This window comes from Bubalus kerabau, chromosome 7 (genome assembly GCF_029407905.1).
Source record: "Bubalus kerabau isolate K-KA32 ecotype Philippines breed swamp buffalo chromosome 7, PCC_UOA_SB_1v2, whole genome shotgun sequence".
NCBI lineage: Eukaryota > Metazoa > Chordata > Mammalia > Artiodactyla > Bovidae > Bubalus > Bubalus kerabau.
Genome location: NC_073630.1, coordinates 16,420,700 through 16,448,310, shown reverse-complemented (window position 1 = coordinate 16,448,310; position 27,611 = coordinate 16,420,700). Strand labels below are relative to the sequence as shown.

Below are 27,611 nucleotides of genomic sequence, written 5' to 3'. Positions count from 1 at the left end.
GTTATAGTAATACCTAAGGAAGAATAACTTTAATAAATAAGTGCTATGAAAGCTCACTTACAGCCTTTGGGAAGGAAAAGGAAGTGTTTGGAGTTTAGCTAATAGCACAAATGCAGTAGATTGGCATTAATATTTAGAGCTTGTTTTCTTAAAAATAATCTCACCAAGGGAGCAAACCGTGATTACCTTCCCATTCAGTAAAAATAACAAAGGATTCCAATTTGCTGTCAAGGCAGTTGCCTTCAAGAGCATATCAATATCCTATTCAAAAGTTGAACATTTCTCATGTTTATAATCACTCAAAATTCACTAATAGAGTGTAGAAGAAGGCTTTAAGTTATACAATTTCATATGATTTATATCCATAACTTATAGGAGGTTCAAGAAAAATAGTGTAAGTAACTGCCTACACATGCACTTTTCTTAATGAAATTGGTAATATCTGATTTTGACAAAGTCTATAAAAATTTTATACACTTTTTGCTATATATTTACAGTAACATCAAGTGCTCCTAAAACCTTTAGTAAAACTACACTATTTTGCTTAGCATTTCCTTTCAAATTGATAGCAATATAGGGGTTTTACCTTCACTTACAACTTAAGAAACTACGGGCTTAAAGATCTTACCAGTCTCACAGTAGGGCTCACCATCCTCCAAGTGAAAAACATTATTACGAATAGGCTTTCCACAGGCCACACACACAAAACAGGAAACATGCCAAGTTTGTTTCAAAGCATTGATGACTTCCTGTTACAGAAAGGTAATTGGATGTAAAGAAAGATGGTACGTATTTTACCAGCTGTACCAATACAGTCCTTTTAAATTGACCCCAAAGTGGACACACATGCTTTATCTTTGCCTAAGCTTTTCATCTAAGGAACTAGAGATATTTAAGGACAGACTCACAGATCATCTAAACTGATGCACTATATAAAATATACATTTTTCACAATTACACACCAATAAACTTATTTAAAGAATGATTAGTGTTATTTAAACATATAAATGTGGTGAATAAAATCAAGTCTTTCATAAGCGTTTGCTACACTACGTTTGCTGCTGCTGCTGCTAAGTCGCTTCAGTCGTGTCTGACTCTGTGCGACCCCATAGACAGCAGCCCACCAGGCTCCCCCGTCCCTGGGATTCTCCAGGCAAGAACACTGGAGTGGGTTGCCATTTCCTTCTCCACTGCATGAAAGTGAAAAGTGAAAGTGAAGTCGCTTAGTCTGTTTGACCCTCAGTGGCCCCATGGACTGCAGCCTACCAGGCTCCTCTGTCTATGGGATTTTCCAGGCAAGAGTACTGGAGTGGGGTGCCATTGCCTTCTCCGTGCTACACTACTGCTTTCCCTCAAAGGGTGTCAGGAAACGTTAACTTGTAATGTTTCACAATATTATCTTGCAAATGTCATGAAGGAAGGGCAAAACATTTAAAAACTAAAACAAACCTATACACTGTCCCATGTTGGAAGCAACAACTTAATCAATTTAATCCAATCATGTTTAACATGCTTAGGATTTTGAAAATCAGCTATGACTATACTAAGCACATATTGAAATGAGTGTCTAAAATTTGAACCATAGAGCATGGATTCTAGTGAACAACAGCCCTATGGTTATATATACCAAATATCAAAGACTTGGACCAGATTTTAATTAGTAAAAGAAAGTGTGAGAATTTTGCTTTGCAAAGAATCATTTCTTTGAATTGAGAGAAAGAGATGGAGCTATTAGAAATCATTTTTGAAGAGTAGTTAGTAATACAGGAACTTACTCTTTCCATAATAATTATCACAAAAACGGGATGCTATAAGTAAAGTATGGTTACAGTTCTGTAAATGAATTACTTATCAGGAGCAAACTGGAAGAAAACACATCCTACAGGTTAAGAGGATCTATCTGGGACTGATAAATACATAGGTCATTTTAATTTTATTCTTTACATTTTTGTATTTTTTTAATTGCTGTGGTGTGAAATATTTTCTAATAAAAAACTCAAAATAAAATGATACCGTGAAGTCATTAGCCATAGAAAATGCCCCAGTTCACTACAGAAGAACAATGGGAAAAAACAGCAGTTATCTAGACCCAAAGAGATCACTATGAGCATGGACAACAAGTGAAACATTCAACCAAATAATAACCAAGACTTCTAGTATCTACTCAACTTTATATTCTGAGACAGATTACTATCCCATCTTTAACAGGTTCAGTTCAGTTCAGTCCCTCAGTTGTGTGCGACTCTTTGCAACCCATGGACTGCAGCATGCTAGGCTTCCCTGTCCATCACCAACTCCTGGAACTTGCTCAGACTCATGTCCATCAAGTCAGTGATGCCATCCAACCATCTCATCCTCTGTCGTCCCCTTCTCCTCCTGCCTTCAATCTTTCCCAGCATCAGGGTCTTCTCTAAGGAGTCAGTTTTTCACATCGGGTGGCCAAAGTATTGGAGTTTCAGCTTCAACATCAGTCCTTCCAATGAACACCCAGGACTGATCTCCTTTAGGATGGACTGGTTGGATCTCCTTGCAGTCCAAGGGACTCTCAAGAGTCTTCACCAACACCACACTTCAAAAGCATCAATTCTTAAGTGCTCAGCTTTCTTTATACTCACATCCATACATGACTACTGGAAAAACTATAGCCTTGACTAGACGGACCTTTGTTGACAAAGTAATGTCTTTGCTTTTTAATAAGCTGTCTAGGTTGGTCATAAATTTCCTTCCAAGGAGTAAGCATCTTTTAATTTCATGGCTGCAATCACCATCTGCAGTGATTTTAGAGCCCAGTAAAATAAAGTCTGACACTGTTTCCACTGTTTCCCCATCTATTTCCCATGAAGTGATGGGACCAGATGCCATGATCTTCGTTTTCTGAATGTTGAGCTTTAACCCAACTTTTTCACTCTCCTCTTTCACTTTCATCAAGAGGCTCTTTAGTTCTTCTTTGCCTTCTGCCATAAGGGTGGTGTCATCTGCATATCTGAGGTTATTGATTATTTCTCCCGGCAATCTTGATTCCAGCTTGTGCTTCTTCCAGCCCAGCGTTTCTCATGATGTACTCTGCATAGAAGTTAAATAAGCAGGGTGACAATATACAGCCTTGATGTACTCCTTTTCCTATTCGGAACCAGTCTGTTGCTCCATGTCCAGTTCTAACTGTTGCTTTCTGACCTGCATAAAGGTTTCTCAAGAGGCAGACCATAACGTAAGATTATCAAACAACTAAAACACAATCCAGAAAACTTGTCCCTTTAGTAAAGTTCTGGTGCATGTCTAAAGCAACGAGCTGAAGATTTCATTTCTTAGAACCTCATTTGGTGCTAAAACTCTTACTTGACTGTGTTTTATTAATCATTCTAGAATCCATAGAACACTTTTATATACTAAAACAGTATTAATGTAGTCTACTTATTGTCATTTGAAAAGGAATAGCCTGAATTATCCTCCTGTTTTCCTCTCTACATATTGTACAAATTAATAATACAGAAATATTTCACATAGTATATTTATAATTTTAAAGTGTCTTGAAAGTTTTAGACTCATTTAAAGATGTATTCTAAAATTTGTTGCTGTTGTCCATTCGATAAGTTGTGTCCAGCTCTTTGCAACACCATGAACTATAGCACACCAGGCTTCCCTATCCTTCACTATCTCCCGGAGTTTGCTCAAACTCATGTCTGTTGAGTCAGTGATGCCATCCAACCATCTCATCCTCTGCTGTCCTCTTCTCCTCCTGCCCTCAACCTTTCCCAGCATCAGGGTCTTTTCCAATGAGTCAATTCTTCACGTTAGGTGGCCAAAGTATTGGAGCTTCAGCTTCAGCATCAGTCCTTCCAATGAATATTCAGGGTTGATTTCCTTTAGGATTAACTGGTTTGATCTCCTTGCTGGCCAAGGGATTCTCAAGAGTCTTTCCAGCACCACAATTCAAAAGCATCAATTTTTTGGCGCTCAGACTTCTTTGTGGTCCAACTCTCACATCTGTACATAATCGCCATAGCTTTGGCTATAGGGACCTTTGTCAGCAAAATGTTTTTTCTGCTTTTTAATTTGCTGCCTATGTTTGTCATAGCTTTTATTTCCAAGCAGCAAGCATCTTTCAATTTCATGGCTACAAGGCACTATCCACACTGATTTTTGAACCCAAGAAAATAAAATCCACTGCTGTTTCATACTCTTTTCTCTCAATGGGAATGAATTAGAGCTTCATTATTACACTGTCATATTGGGAATATTGGAACTCAGCAATGTAATTTCCAAATTTTGTATGAGTCCAGTCACTTTGGCTACTTCTACAGTAAAATTTCAACTGCTGGTCACCCATAGGAAATGCCTTACCCTTACTTCACAACTGCAAATTAGGTATTCCAGAATAGAAAATTTATTCATTCATCATTATTTACTATGTATCTGAATCCTAAATTACTACCTTTTTGTAAAAAAAAAAAAAAAAAAAAAAAAAGGTGTGGTTTGATTATTTTTCTATCACATGTATACCCTCACAGACCTGAGGTTATATTTTTAAACATTATATGAATTCAAGAAAAATGTATCACTTATAAGCCTCATGTTTTATACATTTCATGAAATCTGTGTCCTGTGCTTGAACCCTGACAAATGGGGAAATGCTGCTCTTATAAAAGCGATGGAATTTAATTTAAAACAGTGAAGGTGTCAGTTCTGAGAACTCAGATGTGTGTGGTCCTGTGCGACCTCTTCATTCCTGAGCTAACAGGGTCCTGTTGAGGCAGCACACCCACAGTAAATTATTTTTTCCCCACAGTGGCTAGACTTTCACCAGACAACCCAGCACTCAGTAAGACAAAACCAAAGACAACTTAACCCCATGAGTCCAATATACTTCTACAGAGGTCTATTTAGTTTTGCTTTACAAAAATAAATAGTGATGAAAACAGAGAGGGGATCAAGCAAGAAGAAAATAAAAAGTAAAAATGATGGAAGGGTTTCATACCAAAAAATTGTTCTGCTTTAAAACTCACTCAGAGTGAAAAGGTTTCCAATACTCACTCCAAGGATCTTCCTTTGGCATCGACCACATTCTGGAGCAAAGAATTTCTCATAGCAGAGCTCACAATACAGGGCTCCCTGTTCCTCTACAAATCCAATGTAGGCCATGGTATTTTTGCAGTGAGCACAGTTAAATTCTTCTGGGTGCCAAGATTTCCCCAATGCCACTAGGAATGGTCCCCTGCAAAAAGAAAAGAGATCAAGTTGGCTCTGGAATAAAAGTTTCTAGTTAGCCTGAATAGGAACTCTTATTTGCAATGTCCAAACAATTAAATACTTGCTCAATTCTCCTTCTCAAGGACTTAACACATGGTTGCTGGCAATTTACACAGAACTCTCTGTGCACTGAAGTGAAAAGGACAGGCGAGAGGAATAAGCACTTAAGGAACTCCTTCAAGAAAGGCCCTGGTTTTCTGTCTTCAAGGGATCTGGTAATTAGGTTTTTTGAGCTGCAATGACTGAGTGTGTCATGATAACAACTGATAATGAGAATATTAACTGTGACAGAAAAAGAAGTAACCAGGAAAACATATATGGGTTAGGCAGAAATGAGAGTTTGAGATTTCTATAAAATAAACAAAAATTTTTAAATCTCAATTTGGTAATGTCAGAGTCTTAAAAACAGTAACAATTATTACTGGGAAAAAAAACCATTCTAGTCAATTTCTCTTCCCCATAGTTTCATATACTTATTTCACAACTTTATTAAACATATCAAATCCTCACCCTCCAAAATGACTACAGAAATTATAAACTGGATATTAGAGGTGACTTAAAGCTACTTAGAAAGGTTTTATTTAATTCAAACATGACTGATTTTTAATGCACATTTGTATCAAGGTAAGAAAATGTTTGTAAAGAGATTTCTTTTCCATTAAATACTATACAGCCATGAACTGATAAGATGGGTTTCATTTGCCTGACAGGAATCCATTATGAAGCTTTATCTAGCCATGAAGCCTGTGGAGATTAACTATTCTAGGTTCTGCAACACACTTTTCAGTAGCTACACCACACTAATTTTTATTTATAGAGTGGCTTTACCTCCAAGGCACTTTTACACTTATCTAATTTGTCCATGCAACATTCCTGTGAGACAGACCAGGACAGTTATTATGAACTCAGTTTAACAGATGGAGAAGCTGAGATATAGAATGTTCAAAGATATGACATATATCATAAAATCATTGACTGAATGAAGGCCAGAGGCTGAACTTCCTGATTTCTATTACACTGCTCTAGTCAACTGATATTCTGCCTCTGATTATATTACCATCAATTATCATCACTGAGTGACCACAGGGTAACTAATTCTCAGTAAGCATTGGATATTCGACCTTTAGGCAGACAATTAATGGGAAAAGTCACAGCAATGAGCATCACAAAGTTAAAACATTTTTTAGCCTTTGACAATAACCTTTGTATTCAGTAACCATCTCCTGCTGGGAAATTCTTTGCAAATATATTGTTTTCTCCGAAAAAGCACCTAATTCTCTGAGAAGCAAGCAAGTTGAAAGGCTTTTGATGAATGATTAAAATGTGTTCTGTGGGGTGTAAGAAAGTAACTTTTACCCCGTGTGTGTGCTTAGTCGCTCAGTTGTGTCCGACTCTTTGTGACCTCATGGATTATAGCCGACCAGCCCACTGTCATGGGATTCTTCAGGCAAGAACACTGGGAGTGGACTGCCATTCCCTTCTCCAGGGGATCTTCCTGACCCAGAGATGGAACGTGGGTCTCCTGTACAGCAGGTGGATTCTTTACCATCCAAGCCACCAGGGAAGCCCCATTTTTTACCCTACTTTTAGTTAGTGAAGGGAAGTTGTTCAGTCGTGTCTGACTCTTTGTGACCCTAACTCTTTGCGACCCCATGGACTGCAACCTTCTAGGCTCCTCAGTCCATGGAATTTTCCAGGCAAGAGTACTGGAGTGGGTTGCCACTTCCTTTTCCAGGGGATCTTCCTGACCCAGGGACTGAACCCAGGTCTCCGGCGTTTCAGGCAGACGCTTTACCATCTGAGCCTTGTTTCCTATTGCTATTATGATGCCATTTTACATAAGCAGCTTTCAACATTTGAGAAAAGTAGTTTATTATTGTTATTATTTTTAAACTTTAGGGTATCATTTTTGTTACCACTAGTAAGGAATGCCTTTTGTTAATTAATTCTCACCAGAAAATAAAAGATCTATAGATCACTTACAATGTAACAGAATATGGCACTTTTGGTATGTTTTCCCTCTATTTTCAACTGGTTTATAAACAGTCCTACTTAACCCTTCATTCATTTTCTCAATATATATCTGGCAAGTAGTTTACCTTCAAAGATAAGCTTGAGTCACAAGCTCAAAGGACAAGCACAAAGCGACAGAGTTTTAGGAGCGCGCTGCACTTTTCACCAGGTGGGTATCTTCTTATGTTCGTCTGAAAAATCTGCCACGCTAAATTGACTATGACCATAACACAGCAGGAGAGGATGGTGGAACCTCAAGGTTTTATGCTACCATTTGTGTGGACATTAAAGCAGATTCAAACCTATTTACTATGTAGTATCTATCAGGGCACATCTTCAGCTCATCCAGAAGGGTGGATGGCCCCTTGAGGCCAGTATCCTTATTGTATCTTTATCCGATTCCTCAGTTTGCAAAATAAGTCAGTTCAATTTCGATTTCCACTTTCTGTTGAAGCGTAAGTATTAGTATGCACTTGAAAGAAAGTTTTCATCTTGAAACAAGCCTATCAGTGCTACCAAATATTTAACAAACTTCACCTGAGGGGGTAAGAAAAAATACATTTGAGAACAGCCGATTGAGGAACATACAATCTGTTTTCTAGACTTTCTAAGATATGTACTGAGATCACCTGAGACCAGCAAACAACCCCATTCTGTGAATTTGAGCAGACTGGGCCACAAAAGAGTCTGAAATGCAGTACTTGGATGCAATCTAAAAAATGACAGAATGAACTCTGTTCGTTTCCAAGGCAAACCATTCAATATCACAGTAATCCAAGTCTATGCCCCAACCAGTAATGCTGAAGAAACTGAAGTTGAACAGTTCTATGAAGACCTACAAGACCTTTTAGAACTAACACCCAAAAAACATGTCCTTTTCATTATAGGGGACTGGAATGCAAAAGTAGGAAGTCAAGAAACACCTGGAGTAACAGGCAAATTTGGCCTTGGAGTATGGAATGAAGCAGGGCAAAGGCTAAGAGAATTTTGCCAAGAAAACGCACTGGTCATAGCAAACACCCTCTTCCAACAACACAAGAGAAGACTCTACACATGGACATCACCAGACGGTCAATACTGAAATCAGATTGATTATATTCTTTGCAGCCAAAGATGGAGAAGCTCTATACAGTCAGCAAAAACAAGACCAGGAGCTGACTGTGGCTCAGATCATGAGCTCCTTATTGCCAAATTCAGACTTAAATTGAAGAAAGTAGGGAAAACCACTGGGCCATTCAGGTATGACCTAAATCAAATCCTTTATGATTATACAGTGGAAGTGAGAAATAGATTTAAGGGACTAGATCTGATAGAGTGCCTGATGAACTATGGAATGAGGTTCGTGACATTGTACAGGAGACAGGGATCAAGACCATCCCCATGGAAAAGAAATGCAAAAAAGCAAAATGGCTGTCTGGGGAGGCCTTACAAATAGCTGTGAAAAGAAGAGAAGTGAAAAGCAAAGGAGAAAAGGAAAGATATAAGCATCTGAATGCAGAGTTCCAAAGAATAGCAAGAAGAGGTAAGAAAGCCTTCTTCAGTGATCAATGCAAAGAAATGGAGGAAAACAACAGAAAGGGAAACACTAGAGATCTCTTCAAGAAAATTAGAGATACCAAGGGAACATTTCATGCAAAGATGGGCTCGATAAAGGACAGAAATAGTATGGACCTAACAGAAGCAGAAGATATTAAGAAGAGGTGGCAAGAAAACACAGAAGAACTGTACAAAAAAGATCTTCACGACCAAGATAATCACGATGGTATGAGCACTCATCTAGAGCCAGACATCCTGGAATGTGAAGTCAAGTGGGCCTTAGAAAGCATCACTATGAACAAAGCTAGTGGAGGTGTTGGAATTCCAGTTGAGCTATTTCAAATTCTGAAAGATGATGCTGTGAAAGTGCTGCACTCAATATGCCAGCAAATTTGGAAAACTCAGCAGTGGCCACAGGACTGGAAAAGGTCAGTTTTCATTCCAATCCCAAAGAAAGGCAATGCCAAAGAATGCTCAAACTACCGCACAATTGCACTCATCTCACACGCTAGTAAAGTAATGCTCAAAATTCTCTCAGCCAGGCTTCAGCAATATGTGAACCGTGAACTTCCAGATGTTCAAGCTGGTTTTAGAAAAGGCAGAGGGACCAGAGACCAAATTGCCAACATCCACTGGATCATGAAAAAAGCAAGAGAGTTCCAGAAAAACATCTATTTCTGCTTTATGGACTATGCCAGAGCCTTTGACTGTGTGGATCACAATGAACTGGAAAATTCTGAAAGAGATGGGAATACCAGACCACCTGACCTGCCTCTTGATAAATCTGTATGCAGGTCAGGAGGCAACAGTTAGAACTGGACATGGAACAACAGACTGGTTCCAAGTAGGAAAAGGAGTATGTCAAGGCTGTATATTGTCATCTTGCTTATTTAATTTATATGCAGAGTACATCATGAGAAAGGCTGGGCTGGAAGAAGCACAAGCTGGAATCAAGATTGCCGGGAGAAATATCAATCACCTCAGATATGCAGATGACACCACCCTTATGACAGAAAGTGAAGAGGAACTAAACAGCCTCTTGATGAAAGTGAAAGTGGAGAGTGAAAAAGTTGGCTTAAAGCTCAACATTCAGAAAACTAAGATCATGGCATCCGGTCCCATCACTTCATGGCAAATAGATGGGGAAACAGTGGAAACCGTGTCAAACTTTGTTTTTTGGGGCTCCAAAATCACTGCAGATGGTGACTGCAGCCATGAAATTAAAAGATGCTTACTCCTTGGAAGGAAAGTTATGACCAATCTAGATAGCATATTCAAAAGCAGAGACATTACTTTGCCAACAAAGGTCCGTCTAGTCAAGGCTATGGTTCTTCCAGTGGTCATGTATGGATGCGAGAGTTGGACTGCGCAGAAAGCTGAGTGCTGAAGAATTGATGCTTTTGAACTGTGGTGTTGGAGAAGACTCTTGAGAGTCCCTTGGACTGCAAGGAGATCCAACCAATCCATTCTAAAGGAGATCAGCCCTGGGATTTTTTTGGAAGGAATGATGCTAAAGCTGAAACTCCAGTACTTTGGCCACCTCATGCAAAGAGTTGACTCATTGGAAAAGACTCTGATGCTGGGAGGGATTGGGGGCAAGAGGAGAAGGGGACAACAGAGGATGAGATGGCTGGATGGTATCACGGACTCGATGGACGTAAGTTTTAGTGAACTCCAGGTGTTGGTGATGGACAGGGAGGCCTGGTGTGCTGGGATTCATGGGGTCACAAAGAGTCAGACACAACTGAGCGACTGTACTGAACTGAACTGAACTGGGCCTGGTCCACTGCACAGGATGGTTCTGTAATGATGGGCGCTGTGTGTGACACCTTCAGTCTTCACTGACACTTGGGAGAGGAGACAGCCCCACAAAGTCTACTCCCACTCTTCCTGGAAGCAGCTGTGGAAAGTGCTATTTGTTAGATCATACAGGGCCATTTTCACATGGACTCGTTGGAGAAACTCCTTTCAAGTTTTTGTAACAAGAAGAGTTTTGCTTCTTCTGAGCAAGAGATTTATTTTTTATCTCACTAAACATTAATTTGCAAAATTTACTTTTTTTTGTCAACTGCCATGCTAATGGTAAAGAACCCACCTGCCAAGGCAGGAGACATTAAAAGACACGGGTTCAATCCCTGGGTCGGGAAGATCCCCTGGAGAAGGGCAGAGCAACACTTTCCAGTATTCATGCCTGGAGAATCCCATGGATAGAGCAGCCTGGTGGGCTACAGTCCACAGGGTCATAAAGAGTTAGACAGGACTGAAGCGACTTAGCACAGAAGGCTCACAGCCAAATTCTAACCATAGGCAAAGATGTACGTATGTCATTACTATCCACACTCAATGACAAACTTCTTTCCACTCTTCATTTTTAATAGCCTCATCCATGATTTTCATTCTTCTTTTGCTTTCTTTTGTATATTTCAGAACATTTTCTTACATTTCAGCTATTCTTAAAGAGTCGTTTCAAAAGGCTTCTGGGATAGAGTCCACTATAAATAAACAGTCCATCAAAAGGGTCATCTTAAGGTATTTACTTAAGTTTCTTTATCAAATCTGAATAGTGAATGATCTTAACGACACTAGAGAAAATCCCTCCACACCTTTAAAAATTGAGTTGACGGTGACCCTGCTCCTGCCACCCCTCCATTCTAATATGGACAGGATCCTACAGATTCTCCTTGGCTAAGCTGAAAGAGCATCTTCCCTGTCAGTGCCCTTGAAGTTATGTATAAATAATAAAATTTCTTACATATAACAAAGTCCGCTCTTCTCTGTGTCAGCAGAGACTAATTTAACAAATTTATTAACACAGGATTAACACTGAATATATTCTTCTTGTCCTAGGTAGGACTGGGTTTCCATCTGGGAACTGGAACTAAAGGCTTAGCTACCTGCGCAGTGGAATGAAGGATTCGGTTCCCTCTCAGAGTCCTCTGCCACCGTGAGCCTCACTGAATGCCTGCTGACTGACAATGGAAGGGAGGGGACTCAGCTGGAGCACTGACTGGCTGAGAGAGCAGAGCTGTGGTGTGTTCGTCTTCTTGGTGTGATATTTATGCCAAAAAAAGGAAGCAAAGGTAGGTAAGAATTCAGGGAAAAAGAACAGCTTAGTCAGAAAGAGGAAAGGAACTGTAAATTTCAACAGGTGCAAGCTAGTAGGGATGCGGGTGGACTACAATCGCTTCTTTTTTTGTTTACAACAGGTATCATCTCATACAGATACAAAATTAAAGAAATAGGAAAAAAAATTCTTTCTTGTGATGAGAACTCAGGATTTACTCTCTTAACTCTCATGTGTAACGCATGTGCTAAATTGCTCAGTTGTGTCCAACTCTTTGTGACCCTATGGACTGTAGCCCACCAGTTTCCTCTGTCCATGGAATTCTCCAGGCAAGAATACTGGAGTGGGTTGCCATTTCCTTCTCCAGGGGATCTTCCTGACCCAGGGATTGAACCCACATCTGCACTGGTAGATGATTACTACTGAGCCACTAGGGAAGCCCACCTTACCATTAGCTAACACTTTGTAAGCTTTCAACGTATATTTGTTGTATAAAAGTACTGCTTTATAAGTAGACTACTGAATTTTATTGCTGGCAATTTCTTTCAATTAAAAGTAACTGGCTAGATAATCCCCATCTCTCCTCTTTGCACCAAAAGGTTCTGGATGTATCTCTGTTAAGGCTTACTACACTCATACAGCTGTTGCTTTGCCTGTCTAGTATAACTGTATTCATTTGCTAGAACTACCTTAAAAAAGCGCCACAGATGGGGTGGCTTAAACAACAGGAATAATTTTCTCAATTTTGGAAGTTAGAAGTCTAAACTTAAGATGCTGGCAGGGTTCATTTCTTCTAAGGCTTCTCTCTTTGGCTTCTAAATGGCCATCTTCACCTGGTCTTCCTTCTGTGTGGGTCTTTGTCCTAACCTCTTCTTATTAAGAACATTGCTGATACTGGATTAGGACCCATTCTAATGACCCCATTTTACCTCTTAAAGACCCTATCTCCAAATACAGTCTGAAATACTGGGGGTTAGGGTTTCAACATATGAATTTGGGAAGGTACTCAACTCAGTTTATAAGAGCAAAGTCCTTAAAGAAAGGGGATATGTCTTTGATTTCTGTATCACTGGTATCTACAGGAAGTGGCACATAAAATACTCAGTGAGCACTGCTTATAGAATGACTATATTTCCATATTAGATGAGAAACTGGAAAAGGAAACCCCTCACTCCCTGGGTCATCTCTATGAGTCTAAGAATGTATGTACATGGTACAAAGTCATTTGGAGGGGAAGAAAGAACTCATAACTGTTCAATCTGTTATTTACTCACTTCTTTCTCACTTCCCCACTCTAACATTATGAAGAAGAGTACACTGACACACTCTTAAGATATGGCAAGTCTGCTTAAGTTGTTTCTTTTTTCCTGATTTATACAGTAGTATATATGGTTACATGTATATGTACTCACAATATTTATATATATTACAATATGTGAACCGTGAACTTCCAGATGTTCAAGCTGGTTTTAGAAAAGGCAGAGGAACCAGAGATCAAATTGCCAATATCCACTAGATCATCAAAAAAGCAAGAGAGTTCCAAAAAACATCTATTTCTGCTTTATGGACTATGCCAAAGCCTTTGACTGTGTGGATCACAATAAACTGTGGAAAATTCTGAAAGAGATGGGAATACCAGACCACCTGACCTGCCTCTTGAGAAACCTATATGCAGGTCAGGAAGCAACAGTTAGCACTGGACATGGAACAGGAGACTGGTTCCAAATAGGAAAAGGAGTACGTCAAGGCTGTATATTGTCACCCTCCTTATTTAACTTCTATGCAGAGTACATCATGAGAAACTCTGGACTGGAGGAAGCACAAGCTGGAATCAAGATTGCCGGGAGAAATATCAATAAACTCAGATATGCAGATGACACCACCCTTATGACAGAAAGTGAAGAGGAACTAAACAGCCTCTTGATGAAAGTGAAAGTGGAGAGTGAAAAAGTTGGCTTAAAACTCAACATTCAGAAAACTAAGATCATGGCATCCAGTCCCATCACTTCATGGCAAATAGATGGGGAAAGAGTGGAAATAGTGGCCAACAATTTTTTTGGGCTCCAAAATCACTGCAGGTGGTGACTGCAGCCATGAAATTAAAAGATGTGCTTACTCCTTGGAAGGAAAGTTATGACCAACCTAGACACCATATTAAAAAGCAGAGACATTACTTTGTCAACAAAGGTCTGTCTAGTCAAGGCTATAGTTTTTCCAGTAGTCATGTATGGATGTGAGAGCTGGGCTATAAAGAAAGCTGAGCACCAAAGAATTGATGCTTTTGACCTGTGGTGTTGGAGAAGACTCTTAAGAGTCCATTGGACTGCAAGGAGATCCAACCAGTCCATTCTAAAGGAGATCAGTCCTGGATGTTCATTGGAAGGACTGATGTTGAAGCTGAAACTCCAATACTTTGTCCACCTGATGTGAAGAGCTGACTCTTTTGAAAAGACGCTGATGCTAGGAAAGATTGAGGGTGGGAGGAGAAGGGGATGCCAGAGGATGAGATGGTTGGACGGCATCACCGACTCAATGGACAGGAGTCTGGGTAAACTCCGGGAGTTGGTGATGGACAGGGAGGCCTGGTGTGCTGCAGTTCATGAGGTCGCAGAGAGTCAGACATGACTGAGCGATTGAACTGAAACAGAAACACATTAATGTATCTTGGTATGTATTTTCTCTACATAAACTAAAAGAACTTCATTTAGTGTTCTATAGTTCTTAGTTATCATAATATAATACTATAACATTTTCCTAAGTAGTGCAAGTTAAAACCATGAATATAAAGTTACACAGATCTGGGCTCAAATGCAGTTTTACCATTTACTATCTATGTAACTTCAGCAAATATGTAAGCTTTCTGTGCCTTGGTTTTCCCATCTGTGAAACTGAGCAATTATAATAACTGCCTCACAAGGTTATGAGAATTTAATAAGAATTCAAGTCAAATGATAATACAGTATTTGGCCGATGCTAAGAATATATTAAGGGCTTCCTGGGTGGCTCAGTAGTAAAGAATCCGCCTACCAATGCAGGAGATGCAGAAGACGTGGGTTTAATCCCTGGGTTGAGAAGATTCCCTAGAGTAGGAAATGGCAACCTGCTCCAGTATTCTTGCCTGGAAAATTCCATGGACAGCAGAGCCTGGCAGGCTACAGTCCAAAGGGTTGCATACAACTGAATGACTAAGCGTGCACACAAGAATACATAAAACAATTATTATCCAAAAACAGGATAAGAACGGCACCATAATATTATATCACATAAATGCTGAACATTTTGTTCTTCCCATTTTCCCCCTATGCTGCCAAGTCGCCTCAGTCGTGTCCGACTCTGTGCGACCCCATGGACTGCAGCCTACCAGGCTTCTCCGTCCATGGGATTCTCCAGGCAAGAACACTGGAGTGGGTTGCCATTTCCTTCTCCAATGCATGAAAGTGGAAAGTGAAAGTGAAGTCACTCAGTTGTGTCTGACTTTTAGCGACCCCATGGACTGCAGCCTACCAGGCTCCTCCATCCATGGGATTATCCGGGCAACAGTACTGGAGTGGGGTGCCATTGCCTTCTCCTTTCCCCCTATAATAGGTCTGAAATCTTGGTCTACGCCTTGCTCATAGATCTATGTCTTTGCTGTTTCCATAAATTGAGGAACTAACACATTAAGTCAAGAAGTCTTTTATTTTCACGTAAAATCTTAACCAGAAGGGAAAAGAAATAAAATTAATTTTATTTCTATTCTATTTTAATTCTATTAATAATGGAGTTCTCAGAGATAAAAATGGATGCTAAGGCAAAAACTTTTCTGGCTTCTCTCCAGGGTAACTGAGATGGCCCTCCTTATGAGAAAAGTTTGAAAACAAGTAAGAAACAAATCAATACTGTTAAAATGTTCTCTGCCACCGGAAGAAACAATGAGTTGTTTCAATGTGATTTTCTGGTGCTGGACTGTAAGCAAAGATGGGACAATAGCATCGTGGCTCCTTGTTTTTTTAAAGCATTCCATATCAAGGAAGAAATTCAAGCACCATGAATCCCTTATTTCTTTTATCAAAATGCTGAGCAGCTAAATGTGAATGGTCTATTTAACTCCATATAATACAAGTGGATTTTTAATGTCACTAGATATAACACTCCAAAAATAAGCTAGTATTTTCATAAGCCTATTCTACCAGAGAAATTAAATATGGCTTTGGCTGTACTAGTATTCTGATTTTCTGTTCTATTGTATCAACACTCCAAATAGTTAATCTGTTCACCTGTATGAATCAAAAAACGGTACTTCTATCATAAATGGATTGGAAATGTTCTAGAACAAACTTAATCAGATCTTCAGTAGAATTTCCCAAAATGTAACAATCTATCCATCTGTAAAAAGCAACTAGCTAATCAAAAGTTTTGGTTCAGTTCAGTTCAGTCGCTCAGTTGTGTCCGACTCTTTGCGACCCCATGAACCACAGCACGCCAGGCCTCCCTGTCCATCACCAACTGTCAGAGTCCACCCAAACCCGTGTCCGTTGAGTCGGTGATGCCGTCCAACCATCTCATCCTCTGTCGTCCCCTTCTTCTCATGCCCTCAATCTTTCCCAGCATCAAATGAGTCAGCTTTTCAAATGACTTTTCAAATGAGTCAGCTCTTTGCATCAGGTGGCCAAAGTATTGGGAGTTTCAGCTTCAACATCAGTCCTTCCAATGAACACCCAGGACTGATCTCCTTTAGGATGGACTGGTTGGATCTCCTTGCAGTCCAAGGGACTCTCAAGAGTCTTCTCCAACACCACACTTCAAAAGCATCAATTCTTCGGTGCTGAGCTTTCTTCACAGTCCAACTCTCACATCCATACATGACCACTGAAAAAACCATAGCCTTCACTAGATGGACCTTTGTTGACAAAGTAATGTCTCTGGTTTTTAATATGCTGTCTCAGGTTGGTCATAACTTTCCTTCCAAGGAGTAAGCGCGTCTTTTAATTTCATGGCTGCAATCACCATCTGCAGTGATTCTGGAGCCCTCCAAAATAAAGTCAGCCGCTATTCCCACTGTTTCCCCATCTACCTGCCATGAAGTAATACAATTTAGGAAAAACATTCATAATCTTTCCCAGATTCAAAAAAACAAAAAATACTACTATTAGATGAAAATGATCTATGGAGTTTTAAGCTAAAAATATGTTCAATAAGAGATAATCAGTTCAGTACTAATATCAGAGATCCAGGTTTCTGAAACTGTCCAAATTTTTTCCTAAGAAAACAATAAAACATAAAATTTGCCTTAGTTTGCGTTTACTTAAAAATATTTTTGAAAATTTGAAACATTTAGAAAATAAATATTAAAAAATATAAATTATAAAAACATAATATAAATGACACTGAGGAAAACAAATAAAACAAATTTAAATTACAAATAATCTTAAACTGCCAGGTTACAGTATTCCATACCGTAAGTGTCAAGCCTGCAGCTGCAGCCGGTTTCTAAACAGGTGTCCAGGAGAATGTGACCTGATGTGATGCCTCCTAGGTTTGCTAAGTGCGACTGGCACTGCAGCCAAGGACTGGAAAACCTTCCTTGCCTAGGCCTCTGAACTGACCACCCTCTATTCAAGCTGCTTCAGCATTTGCACACCAAGCAAATATGCTATGTTAATTACTGTAATAGGATCCTGACATGAGCTAATCCCTGTTCCTATTAACTTCTCTAGTAAATGAAGCTCTAATGCTTAACTGATAACAAGTGCTGGGATAATCCAGAGCAATATAAAATTTAACAGATGAGGGGGCAATAAGTGATGGCCATTCATGTTTTTAATATAATATTTATTTTACTTGGCAGAAGATAGTGCATAACACCACATTCTGGTGTAGCATTAAAAACTGAAACCAAGGCAGTTAGGGGTGGGGAAGGTAATTTCTATTTTGATCTTCATATTTTCTCCATACTAAGTTTTGCAGATGTGCTGGCAGTGGTGATCACAGGATATTACAGAATTTGATGATCAGACAACAAGAATCAGAAACTGATATGGTTTCACATTTTGTTAACCCATCCAGTAATCACTTGCTTACAACGGCACACTAACAGCATTGACTCCTATCTCCATAAAAGGTGTTTTTATCTAAATCATTTTAGCCTCATATACCAGTCTAGGAAACCAAAGTATCATAACTTATAGAAACAATGTTACAAGTCAAAACTTATTTTTACTAACATGAACTCTAAAAACATAACCCTACATAGAGTTAGTAATTTAAAACACTGTTTCATTTATTGAGAAAAAGCAGCAGCACACTAGATTCTATACTAGTTTAAATATTTCTGTAAGACCCAGTGATAGAAGTACTTAAAAAAAAAAAAAATGACTGTAACCACAAAGATACGAAGAGCAAATGATGAGTGGGTCTAGAGTCATGCATGATCTGTTCAGGTTAGACATTCACCAAATGCCTTTAGTGTGTCAGATATTACACTAGACTTCAAAAACCGCTACAGAGTTCCTCCTTCTCACCACAACCATTATTACTCCTGCCACGGCTGCTGGTTAATTCTCATACAACAGGTACTCACTGTGGAACATACAAACTAATTGAAAAATAACAGCTTATAAAATAGCATGTTATGATTCCATTTCTAGAAAACAATATCTGTCCTTGTGTGTTTGTAAGTGTATTTTAAACTGTGAACTAAAATACGAATAGTGGGTATCCTGGGAGGTGTAATTATACATTAATTTTTATTTTTGCTTTCTGTTTTCCTATAGTTTGGAAATGTCACAATGAATGTGGACTACCTTTAAGAGGCAAAAGCTACTTTAAAAAAAAAATCCCATACTCTGTGTTGTGTTCTTGACACATTTATTATTTAATAGTGGGTTAAGGGGAAGGGTATTTATATTTGGTTCTTAAATAAGATATTGAGACTCCCTGAGCTCCATTTTAAGTAGTAACTAGAAATATTACCCTAAGCAATAATTATGTAAGAAAAGAGGGGAAAATGCAAGTAAGTCTAAACCGTATTCAACTTTAGAGACACTGTTGTTTCAACTATTACAAAACAGAGTAAATTAAAAATGAGGAGGGAGTTTGAGCAGTCATTCCAAGTAATCATCTATTATGGCCAGCAAGCAACTCACAGAGGCAGCAAGGTCCTTTGGTCAGATCCCTGTATTAACATTCACACCTAAACCTCATAACATTTTAAAAGTCGCTTGTTCAGAAACGCTGAGGTTTAATAAGTGCTAGGGTAGTACACTCACTTAAGAGCTTAGCCTTTTCTGCTTTTTGGAATTTAAGAAACAATAAAATACATTTGGATCAAAAATATTTTAAAGAAGCATGCTATGACCTAATCCAACGAGCAAAGCATTTATGAATAGATCCGAAGGTAATTACATCTTTCAAGGCTTAGTGTGAAAACGCAATCTTTCTCTAGGGCTCAAAGTTCTTTGTTTTACAACATTAGTTACTTTTCATCTAAATAAGAGTCCCTACTTTTCTAATTTGTGAAATAATGAAGTTCTTTGGGGTCCCTTTGAGTCTTAATATTTCATTATTCTCTGAAATGCCACATTAATCATTATTTTTCTTAGATCTGATAGGAACTAATAACTGACTAAATTGGTATTTTTAGTTATATTTTCACAGAGCCCAGAATTACTTTTCATTAAAATAGGTTCTAACAAATATATCTAATGTATCTACCTCCATAATATTACACAGAAATAAATATTCTCATTAATAAAATTTCTAAATTTCAAAATATTAAAAAAAAGTCAACATTGGGACTAAGCCTTTTCAATAAGAACTTTAAATCAAATGACCAACCTGATAACCTGGTTGCAGTGGGCGCACATCGGAGTTCGTTTCCCTGCGGGAATATGCTCGGCCCTTTGCACCAAAGTGTCCTCGTCACTGGGCTGAGGCTGCCCTCTGGCTGAGTTGGCTGGTGCCACGGCTCCTGTGGATGGCCCACTGCTTACGACTCTTCCAGTGGAAGGTGCTAGGAGTTAAAACAAGGGAATCAGAATGAGAATAAACCAAATATAAGCTTTTCCTAATAAGCAAATGATAACATTGCATGCATGCATGCTCAGTCATGTCGGACTCAGTGACCCCATGGACTGTAGCCTGCCAGGCTCCTCTGTCCATGGAACTTTTCAAGCAAGAATACTGGAGTGAGTTGCCATTTCCTCCTCCAGGGGATCTTCCCAACCCAGGGATCAAATCCATAGTCTCTTCAGTCTCCTGCACTGGCAGGTGGATTCTTTACCACTAGCGCCACCTGGGAAGCCCCGCCCCTCCTCAAAAAAAAACTTCACTTTAAAAAATAATCTATCCACTCACTTCTTCACTCATTCATTCACACTTTATGGAGAGATTATGGATCAAATGCTGGACTGAAACTACAGAGTTAAATAGAAAAATTCAAAGACTGTAATCCAGTGAAAGAGTTATGATAGACGATGGGAGAGAATGTTTTCCAGAGGAGATATGGTTAATATCGAATACGGATGGTGAAGTATTTCTAGTCATCTAGACGTCTCTGCTAACCATTAAGTACATTTAACTCAAAATGTATCAGAGGTACATTACAGATGCCAACGAACTCTCTATATTTTCTCCTGTCCTGTACTGCCTAAGAATACTGTGAAATTGGTCACCGGTCATATAAGGGAGATAACAAAAGAATCAGCCTAGGGCTTTCCTCTCCCTCACCTGTGGTTATAATGGGCTCTGCTGATTCTTCATTCCTGGTTCCTGATTTCGCCCCCTCATATCTATCCCTGCAATACTGTCCTGGTTTATGTGCTCAAGGCCTCCCACCTGGACTAACCACCAAATGTCTTATCCTCCTGCCGCCACTGGGGACTGAAATCTTACTTGATCAGAACTCTGCATAAATCATTCCAAGGATCTTCCTCTTCTTCCATCAGTGAGTGTAGTCCAAGCTTCTAAGCGCCACATATAGGTCCCTCCAGTGGTCTCCACCTCCCCCGCAGCCTCACTGTCACCATCCTCTGCCTTTCTCTTTACTGCAGTGAATACCAGACTGCCTCACTGTCCCTGTGAGGCATCTGTCCATTCACAGCCTGTCCTCACTCTCATCTCTACTTTCTCCTGATCACCCAGCAACCACTACTCGGTACAATGCAGCCCAGGAGTCAACTGCTCTAAAGTATTCCCCAACTACCTCTCCCCATAATCCAGATTCATGTCTCTTTTCCATGTTCCCATAATTTTCTGTGAATGACTTTACAGAGGATGCCCCCTGAGGGCAGGAACTAGGTTTTATTCCTCGCCCCAGCAACTAACACAGTGTCTAGAATGAATGAATGCATAAACTGGAATCAATACATAAATGAACAACTGCAACAACTGTCAAGGATTAAAACCGACAGAAGGCCTGTTCTTCACCCGCAGGCAACTAAAACACAGTGGAAGAGAAAAGGCTTATACACTCTAATGGTTTAAAAGGAACAATTTTTAAGAAAGCGTATAAATAATACAAACTAACAGGATGTGTGTATGTGTGTACAGTTATATATGCATGCATGTCTATCAACAGGATTCACATTAAAGGTGTGGTTAGAATTGGATAAACTTAATTAGGATAATTGAAAGACTAATTCTTCCTCATGAAAATAAAGCCTATTTGCAATGATGTGCAATTTCGGATCCAGAAAGTCAGCGTTTATAAACACCTAATACATCTCCTCCAGTGCTCTGCCTGGCACCTGAGCTGTGAAATGGCATTTTATAGGCTGGGAGCTCAATAGTGTCCATGTTTCAAGGGATTCAACTGAACTAGGAACATGTTTTAGACTCACACTTTCTCTTACAGAATGGGAAAGAAAATTACTGTAATACCCATACTGTATATGTTCTTCCTTGTTTCCTAACTTACACTTTCTCTTACAGAAATGGGGGAAAGTTACTGCAATATCCATACTGTAATCCATACTGTGGAAAGAATATCCTTTCTTCCTTTTCTCTCACTAACGTATACAACACAACTCCTTCAGTTTCTATATGCAGGCCTGACTGCTCTCGGAGAAATGCAGATAAGCATTTTCAAAGCCAAATCGTGTTCTTGTCATCGGCTTCAAGATAAACAACACAGGTTTCATCTGCTAGGATGCGTTACCAGCTCATCCTGAGAAATCGAGGTGTCTGAGTTCTCCCACTTACTCAGGAATGGTCCTCTGGCTCCTCTATCCCTGTCAGTTCCCAGACCCTAACAGCTGGTCCACTGGAAATATGTTCAAGGTCTGTTCATTAATCCAAAACCATGCTTTGATATTTGAGTCCTGGGCTTCCCTGCTGGCCCAGACGGTAAAGAATCCACCTACAACGTGGGAGACCTGGGTTTGATTCCTGGGTTGGGAAGATCCCCTGGAGAAGAGCATGGCAACCCACTCCAGTATTCTTGCCTGGAGAATCCCATGGATTGAGGAGCCTGGTGGGCTACAGTCCATGGGGTCACAAAGAGTCAGACATGACAGCAACTAACACTTAAATCCCTCAAGTCTGGACAATTATCCATCTCCTAACCAGTCTGTCTGCTGCCATCTCTTTTTTCAACCTAATCTGCTAGATTATTTTTCCAAATACACTACTCTGCTCATGTTTTCTTGCTTAGAAAGCTTTCATAACCCCTCCCTGCAAGCTACATGGAGCACTGACAGTCTAGTCCCTCCACGAGTTCATGCCAGTCTTCTTTACAATCTTGTCTTTTATGCTCAGCCAAATACCCACTATTATCAACAAACTCAATTATCTTTATTTAACATTTAACTTGTGCCATCCTTACCTGAAGGCACTACTCTCAAATCCTTATAACAGCCCTATGATGTAGGCATGATCAGTACCATGTTTTCACTCTAGCTGAGGCAAAGAGAGGTTAAGAAACCAGCCTAACATCACACAGAAAATAAAGGGCAACCCTAGAGCAGGCAGTCTGGTTCCAGAATATGTGCTCTTGAACACTGTGCAATTGTCTGCTCCTTGTCCCTTCCCTGAATAGCTGTGCTGGGCCCTGCTTCTATGACCCGTACCCAGTGAAATGTCCCTTTCTCCACAGCTATTCATGGTTTTCCCATTCTGCAAGGCTCATAGAAATTCTGTTTTCTTCCCCGTTATTCCCTGACCATCCCAGCCAGAAGTGTTCTCTCATCCCTCTTAACGTATTTAACACGCCCATCTATGTAATATATTTGCTATTTATCAATATCCTATAATATCTTCTCCTTCCTATGTCAATGATAAACTCGGTGAAATGAGAACTTTCTATTAACTTTTTTCTAACATTACCAGAAAGCTGCCTTAAAAACAGAAGGTAAAAAATTAATATTTAATCAAGTAAACAAAAAAGGGAAGGTTCCAAATCACTTTCATTTTGCCTTTTTAAAGAACAGGATTGAGATAGTTTTTAAAATGTGGATTAGGTTCAGGATTTCAAACAGTGGGAAAGTTACCAATTGAAAAATCTCAAAATCAGACCTCAAAGGGAGTCAAACCCTTTCATCTACCATATGCCTTTATTTTATCACATTATCTATGCATAAGCCCTAAAGTACTGAGTCACTGAGGCATTTTTAGCAATAAAAGACTGTGGTAATTTTCCATCGGTCATTGTAAAATGGGACATAATCCATCTGGGCCATGCCTCGAGGAGAAGATACACGGAGGAACTAAGTTATTTAACATGAGAAGCCATTTCTGAACACGAAACATGTGACTGTGTCTTAAACACATATAAAGAGGCTCTAAGCTCACTGCTGTATCTTCCTTGGGAAGAAAAGCCTTGCTTTTTGTTTCTGCTCCATTTTAGCCACTTTGGATGAGACAGAAATTCTCACACCTCTGTTTTGTTGCTGTGTTGCTAGTACATTGGCCCGCACACAAAGCTACACAAGCTTATTAATTACCAAGCCCCAAACATTCCCAAGGAACAGTTATTTCCCATATGAATAAAGTGAGGTTTCATTTCTTTTTTTTTTTATTAATTAATTAATTTATTTTTTTAAATTTTATTTTATTTTTTAAACTTTACATAATTGTATTAGTTTTGCCAAATATCAAAATGGATGGGAGGTTTCATTTCTTCAGACTGAATTTCTCACTACTCCAGCACAGAAGTAGGCAACTTTTGAGCCATCAAGTACCAAGCCCCTGGCCTCTGCTCATTGGGCTTACTGGGGAGAGGAAGGTGTGAGAAGGTGAGGTTTTGGAAAAGGGGAAGCAGCACAAATGAGTCCATTTTCCTTTAGAATTCTGTAGAAAACGGCACTGCCACACAGACAAAAACAGTCTTCCATGAGGAGTGCAGAGGCCAAAATGTCTCAGATTTATTGACCCTGCTGTAAAAATCAATTCTATGTAGGAAAAAATATACATCTCTTTAGGGATAGTAGTTTAAAGATCTCAATCTACTGATCTGTAATAAAACCAGATTTTTCTTAAGTTCTAATAAAAGTATTAAATGGGAGCTCTGAATGAGCTCCATTTCATAATCTAGAAATCTAAGTGACAAAAATGTAAGTGACTTATTTAAACTGAATAATGAGTGAGTCACAATGAGAACATTAAAAGGAGGTTCGTTTTTGACTCAAGCTTTCCTTTGTAACCTTAATCTTGAATGACTTCCATTAAATTAGGCTTGTTTTGTGGCTGATCTCTACCCAATGGAACCAAGTTTAAAAGTTAATTTTTTTCTTTTGTATCAAAAACATTTCAGCACCATAAAACTCATCTAGAAATTTAATGCCAGTAGCTATTCTCCAAACTAACAGTGTTAATGAGATGTCTTTTATTAATTTTAGAGTGCTTACTTATGAGTTTTATAAAGGTTTGGAATGAAATACGTTCTAAGCTTTTATTTTCAGCACTATGATAGTCAAGCCTAAGATTATAAAGACTAACATTAAATAAGTTAATGTAAATTAGGTGGAAAACCCAGCAGCACACTAGAATACTTTCTCAGTATTTAATATGTAAATTGTCAAATTAATCAAGTAAAATATAACTAATGCACAAAATTTTAAGTTCTTTGTTTTTAAAATATCTGTCATAGTCATATATCTGAGTATTCTAAGGGGCAATACTTTTTTAAAAAGCAAATAAACTGACTTACTAATCATGAGTCTTACTTTACTGCAAAGAAATGAAGTCATCTCTTTTGGACTACAGATAATAAATTGAAGATAAAGAATTTTAAAAAACTGAACCACATAATATTCATTAATTTAGTAGAAAACATACCTCCTGTTATTGGGGAAATCTCTGTGATATATCACTTGGAAAGATAAAGTGAAAACTCTTTACTCTAGAAAGATCTTAACTGCATTCTTCCCCAAGCAGATGATTCAAGTTTGAATTATTTAGCAAATCAGTTAACACAAGTTTTAAGCATTCTTATCCTAAGTTTTAATTTTCTTTTCTAACCATTGTAAGGTCCTAACCAAGTGATTTTGCAAGTTGATCCAAGTAAATCCTCAGTAATGGGGCACATAAGAATATAACTGGGGATTTGTATAATATTATAAAAGACTATGTAATATACATGGAATTAGAAATTATCTAATTGTTTACTATGTGGTTCAAATATACCTAAGCTCACTAAAAGGCGGTTGTTTATATAAAAAGAGTTTCTGGAGAGAAAACACAGATTAAGACCTTCAGAACTCCAGGTAGTTCAATGTGTGAATTCTCTGGAAACAGATGTTTTCCAACTGTAATAAGATAGGTTATGTGACATTTTTGCTTTCTATCTCTGTTAAAAAAAAAAGCTATTAGCTCTAAACCAATATTCTTAAAAACAAAGAGTAGTGAAGATTATAATGTACACATTAAATACCTGGCCAGGCTGTACCTGAATAAACATGAAATTCATCTGTTAATTCCTCTGGTTCAAGTCAAATCATTCAACTACCAGTAATATCTTATTACTGGCATCTATTAGGTGAAAAAATATTACATTATGTCAGACTTTATTTGGAAACTTAACCTAAGTCAACTGGGCTGGGGGACAATATCCCCCCAAAAAAACAGACATTGCTATTGTCTTTCAAGGTAGGTTTCTCTTACTAAACAGTGCTTTCAAACTGCTGAACATATCATTCAATAGGAGAGCAAGTTGGTCTTGAAAGATGAACTGCCCACAACGATATGAGAAATACATAACCTAACTTCTTACCACATCCAGAGTATGTCCCAGTTCAAGAGGTCATTATCTCTTCTTTGGCTTATTGCAGCAATGGCCTAAGCTCTTGCTCTGTCCTTCCCAAGACATGGAAGCCAAGAAAAACTAAATTGGCTCATCTCAAGCAACTCTTCTGCTCCAACAACTCACTTCTAACTCAGAACTGAAACCAAAGGTCCTACAGACTCTGACTCCAGCTACCTCTCTGGCCTGATCCGCCATGCTTCCTTTGCTCACTAGCCACAGGGCACACTGTTTTCCTTCAGTTCAGTTCAGTTGCTCTGTCATGTCCGACTGTTTGCGACCCCATGAACTGCAGCACACCAGGCCTCCCTGTCCATTACCAACCCCCAGAGTCCACCCAAACTCATGTCCATTGAGTCGGTGATACCATCCAACCATCTCATCCTCTGTCGTCCCCTTCTCCTCCCGCCTTCAATCTTTCCCAGCACCAGGGTCTTTTCAAATGAGTCAGCTCTTCGTATCAGGTGGCCAAAGTATTGGAGTTTCAGCTTCAACATCAGTCCTTCCAATGAACACCAAAGCTGATCTCCTTTAGGATGGACTGGTTGGATCTCCTTACTATCTCCTGTCTTCCTTACTATTTCTCTAAATGGCCAGTATGCTTCTGATTCAGGCCCGTTGTAGTTTCTATTCCCTCTGCCTGGAAATATTTCCCCCAGGGGTTTCCATGGCTTCCTCCCTCATTTCCTTCCTGTCCTCTGCTCAGAGGTCATTTTACCAATGTGGCTCTTTCTGATCACCCTATATAAAGGAGCAACCCTCTCCCTTCAAACCAGCATTCCCATACTACCTAACAGGTTTATCATCCCCATCCAATGAATTTATATTCTTCTTATTGCTTTTTATTACCTCTCTCTCCATACCTTGAGGCCAGAGATGCTGTCTAATTCATTCACTGCTGTATCTCTAGCACCTAGAACAGTTCCTGGCATTTTGCTTAACAAATCTTTGTTTCAAGAATGACTCCAGCACCAAAATTACTGTCTTCCCATGGAAAGGAAACAGACTCCTTAGAGAAACTACTGTTTCTAGGATTGGGACCAAAAAAGTCAACATGGAAAGTCTAGAATATTTTGTCAGAAAGCCAAAACGCTAGCAAAGAACTAGAGTTGTATCAAGTGATTTGAAGCAGATGAGACCTTCCGAGTATTAATAGTAACTACAAAGACTGAAATACTTCAAATAAATTTACATGCGCTCACAATGGTTTTGTAATTTAAAAAAACACATTGATCACCTTTAGAGGATGCTAAGGAAACAATTCATTTATTTGAAAAACCTGTAAAATTTAGTAAAGAGGAAAAAAATCAAGCTTTACAATTTATTACCTGATAGCCAATCATGTTTCAACTAGATCCCATTCATTCCTCTGCTGTCTCTGAACTATTTGAAGCAAATTCAAGATCAATCCTTTATTTCATAATATTTCAATATCACTTCTAGAGTACTCTTTTAAAAAAATCTACCCAATAATACCATTATCACATCTAAAATAAAACAAAAATTTCCTTAACCTCACCAAATAATCAATTTCCA

General features: G+C 38.9%; 1 protein-coding gene across 13 annotated transcripts in view; it reads right to left on the bottom strand.

Annotated features, from left to right (window-relative positions):
* PDLIM5 (PDZ and LIM domain 5) overlaps positions 1 to 27,611 on the bottom strand; it is a 227,730-nt gene that overhangs the window by 7,278 nt on the left and 192,841 nt on the right. For all 13 annotated transcript variants that reach the window (XM_055587676.1, XM_055587678.1, XM_055587675.1 and 10 more), the window contains 3 exons: positions 19,676 to 19,850; positions 5,032 to 5,212; positions 629 to 749 (listed from right to left, as the gene is read on the bottom strand). In XM_055587676.1, the coding sequence (XP_055443651.1) occupies positions 629 to 749; positions 5,032 to 5,212; positions 19,676 to 19,850 (477 nt within the window). The remainder of the gene's footprint in view (positions 1 to 628; positions 750 to 5,031; positions 5,213 to 19,675; positions 19,851 to 27,611) is intronic.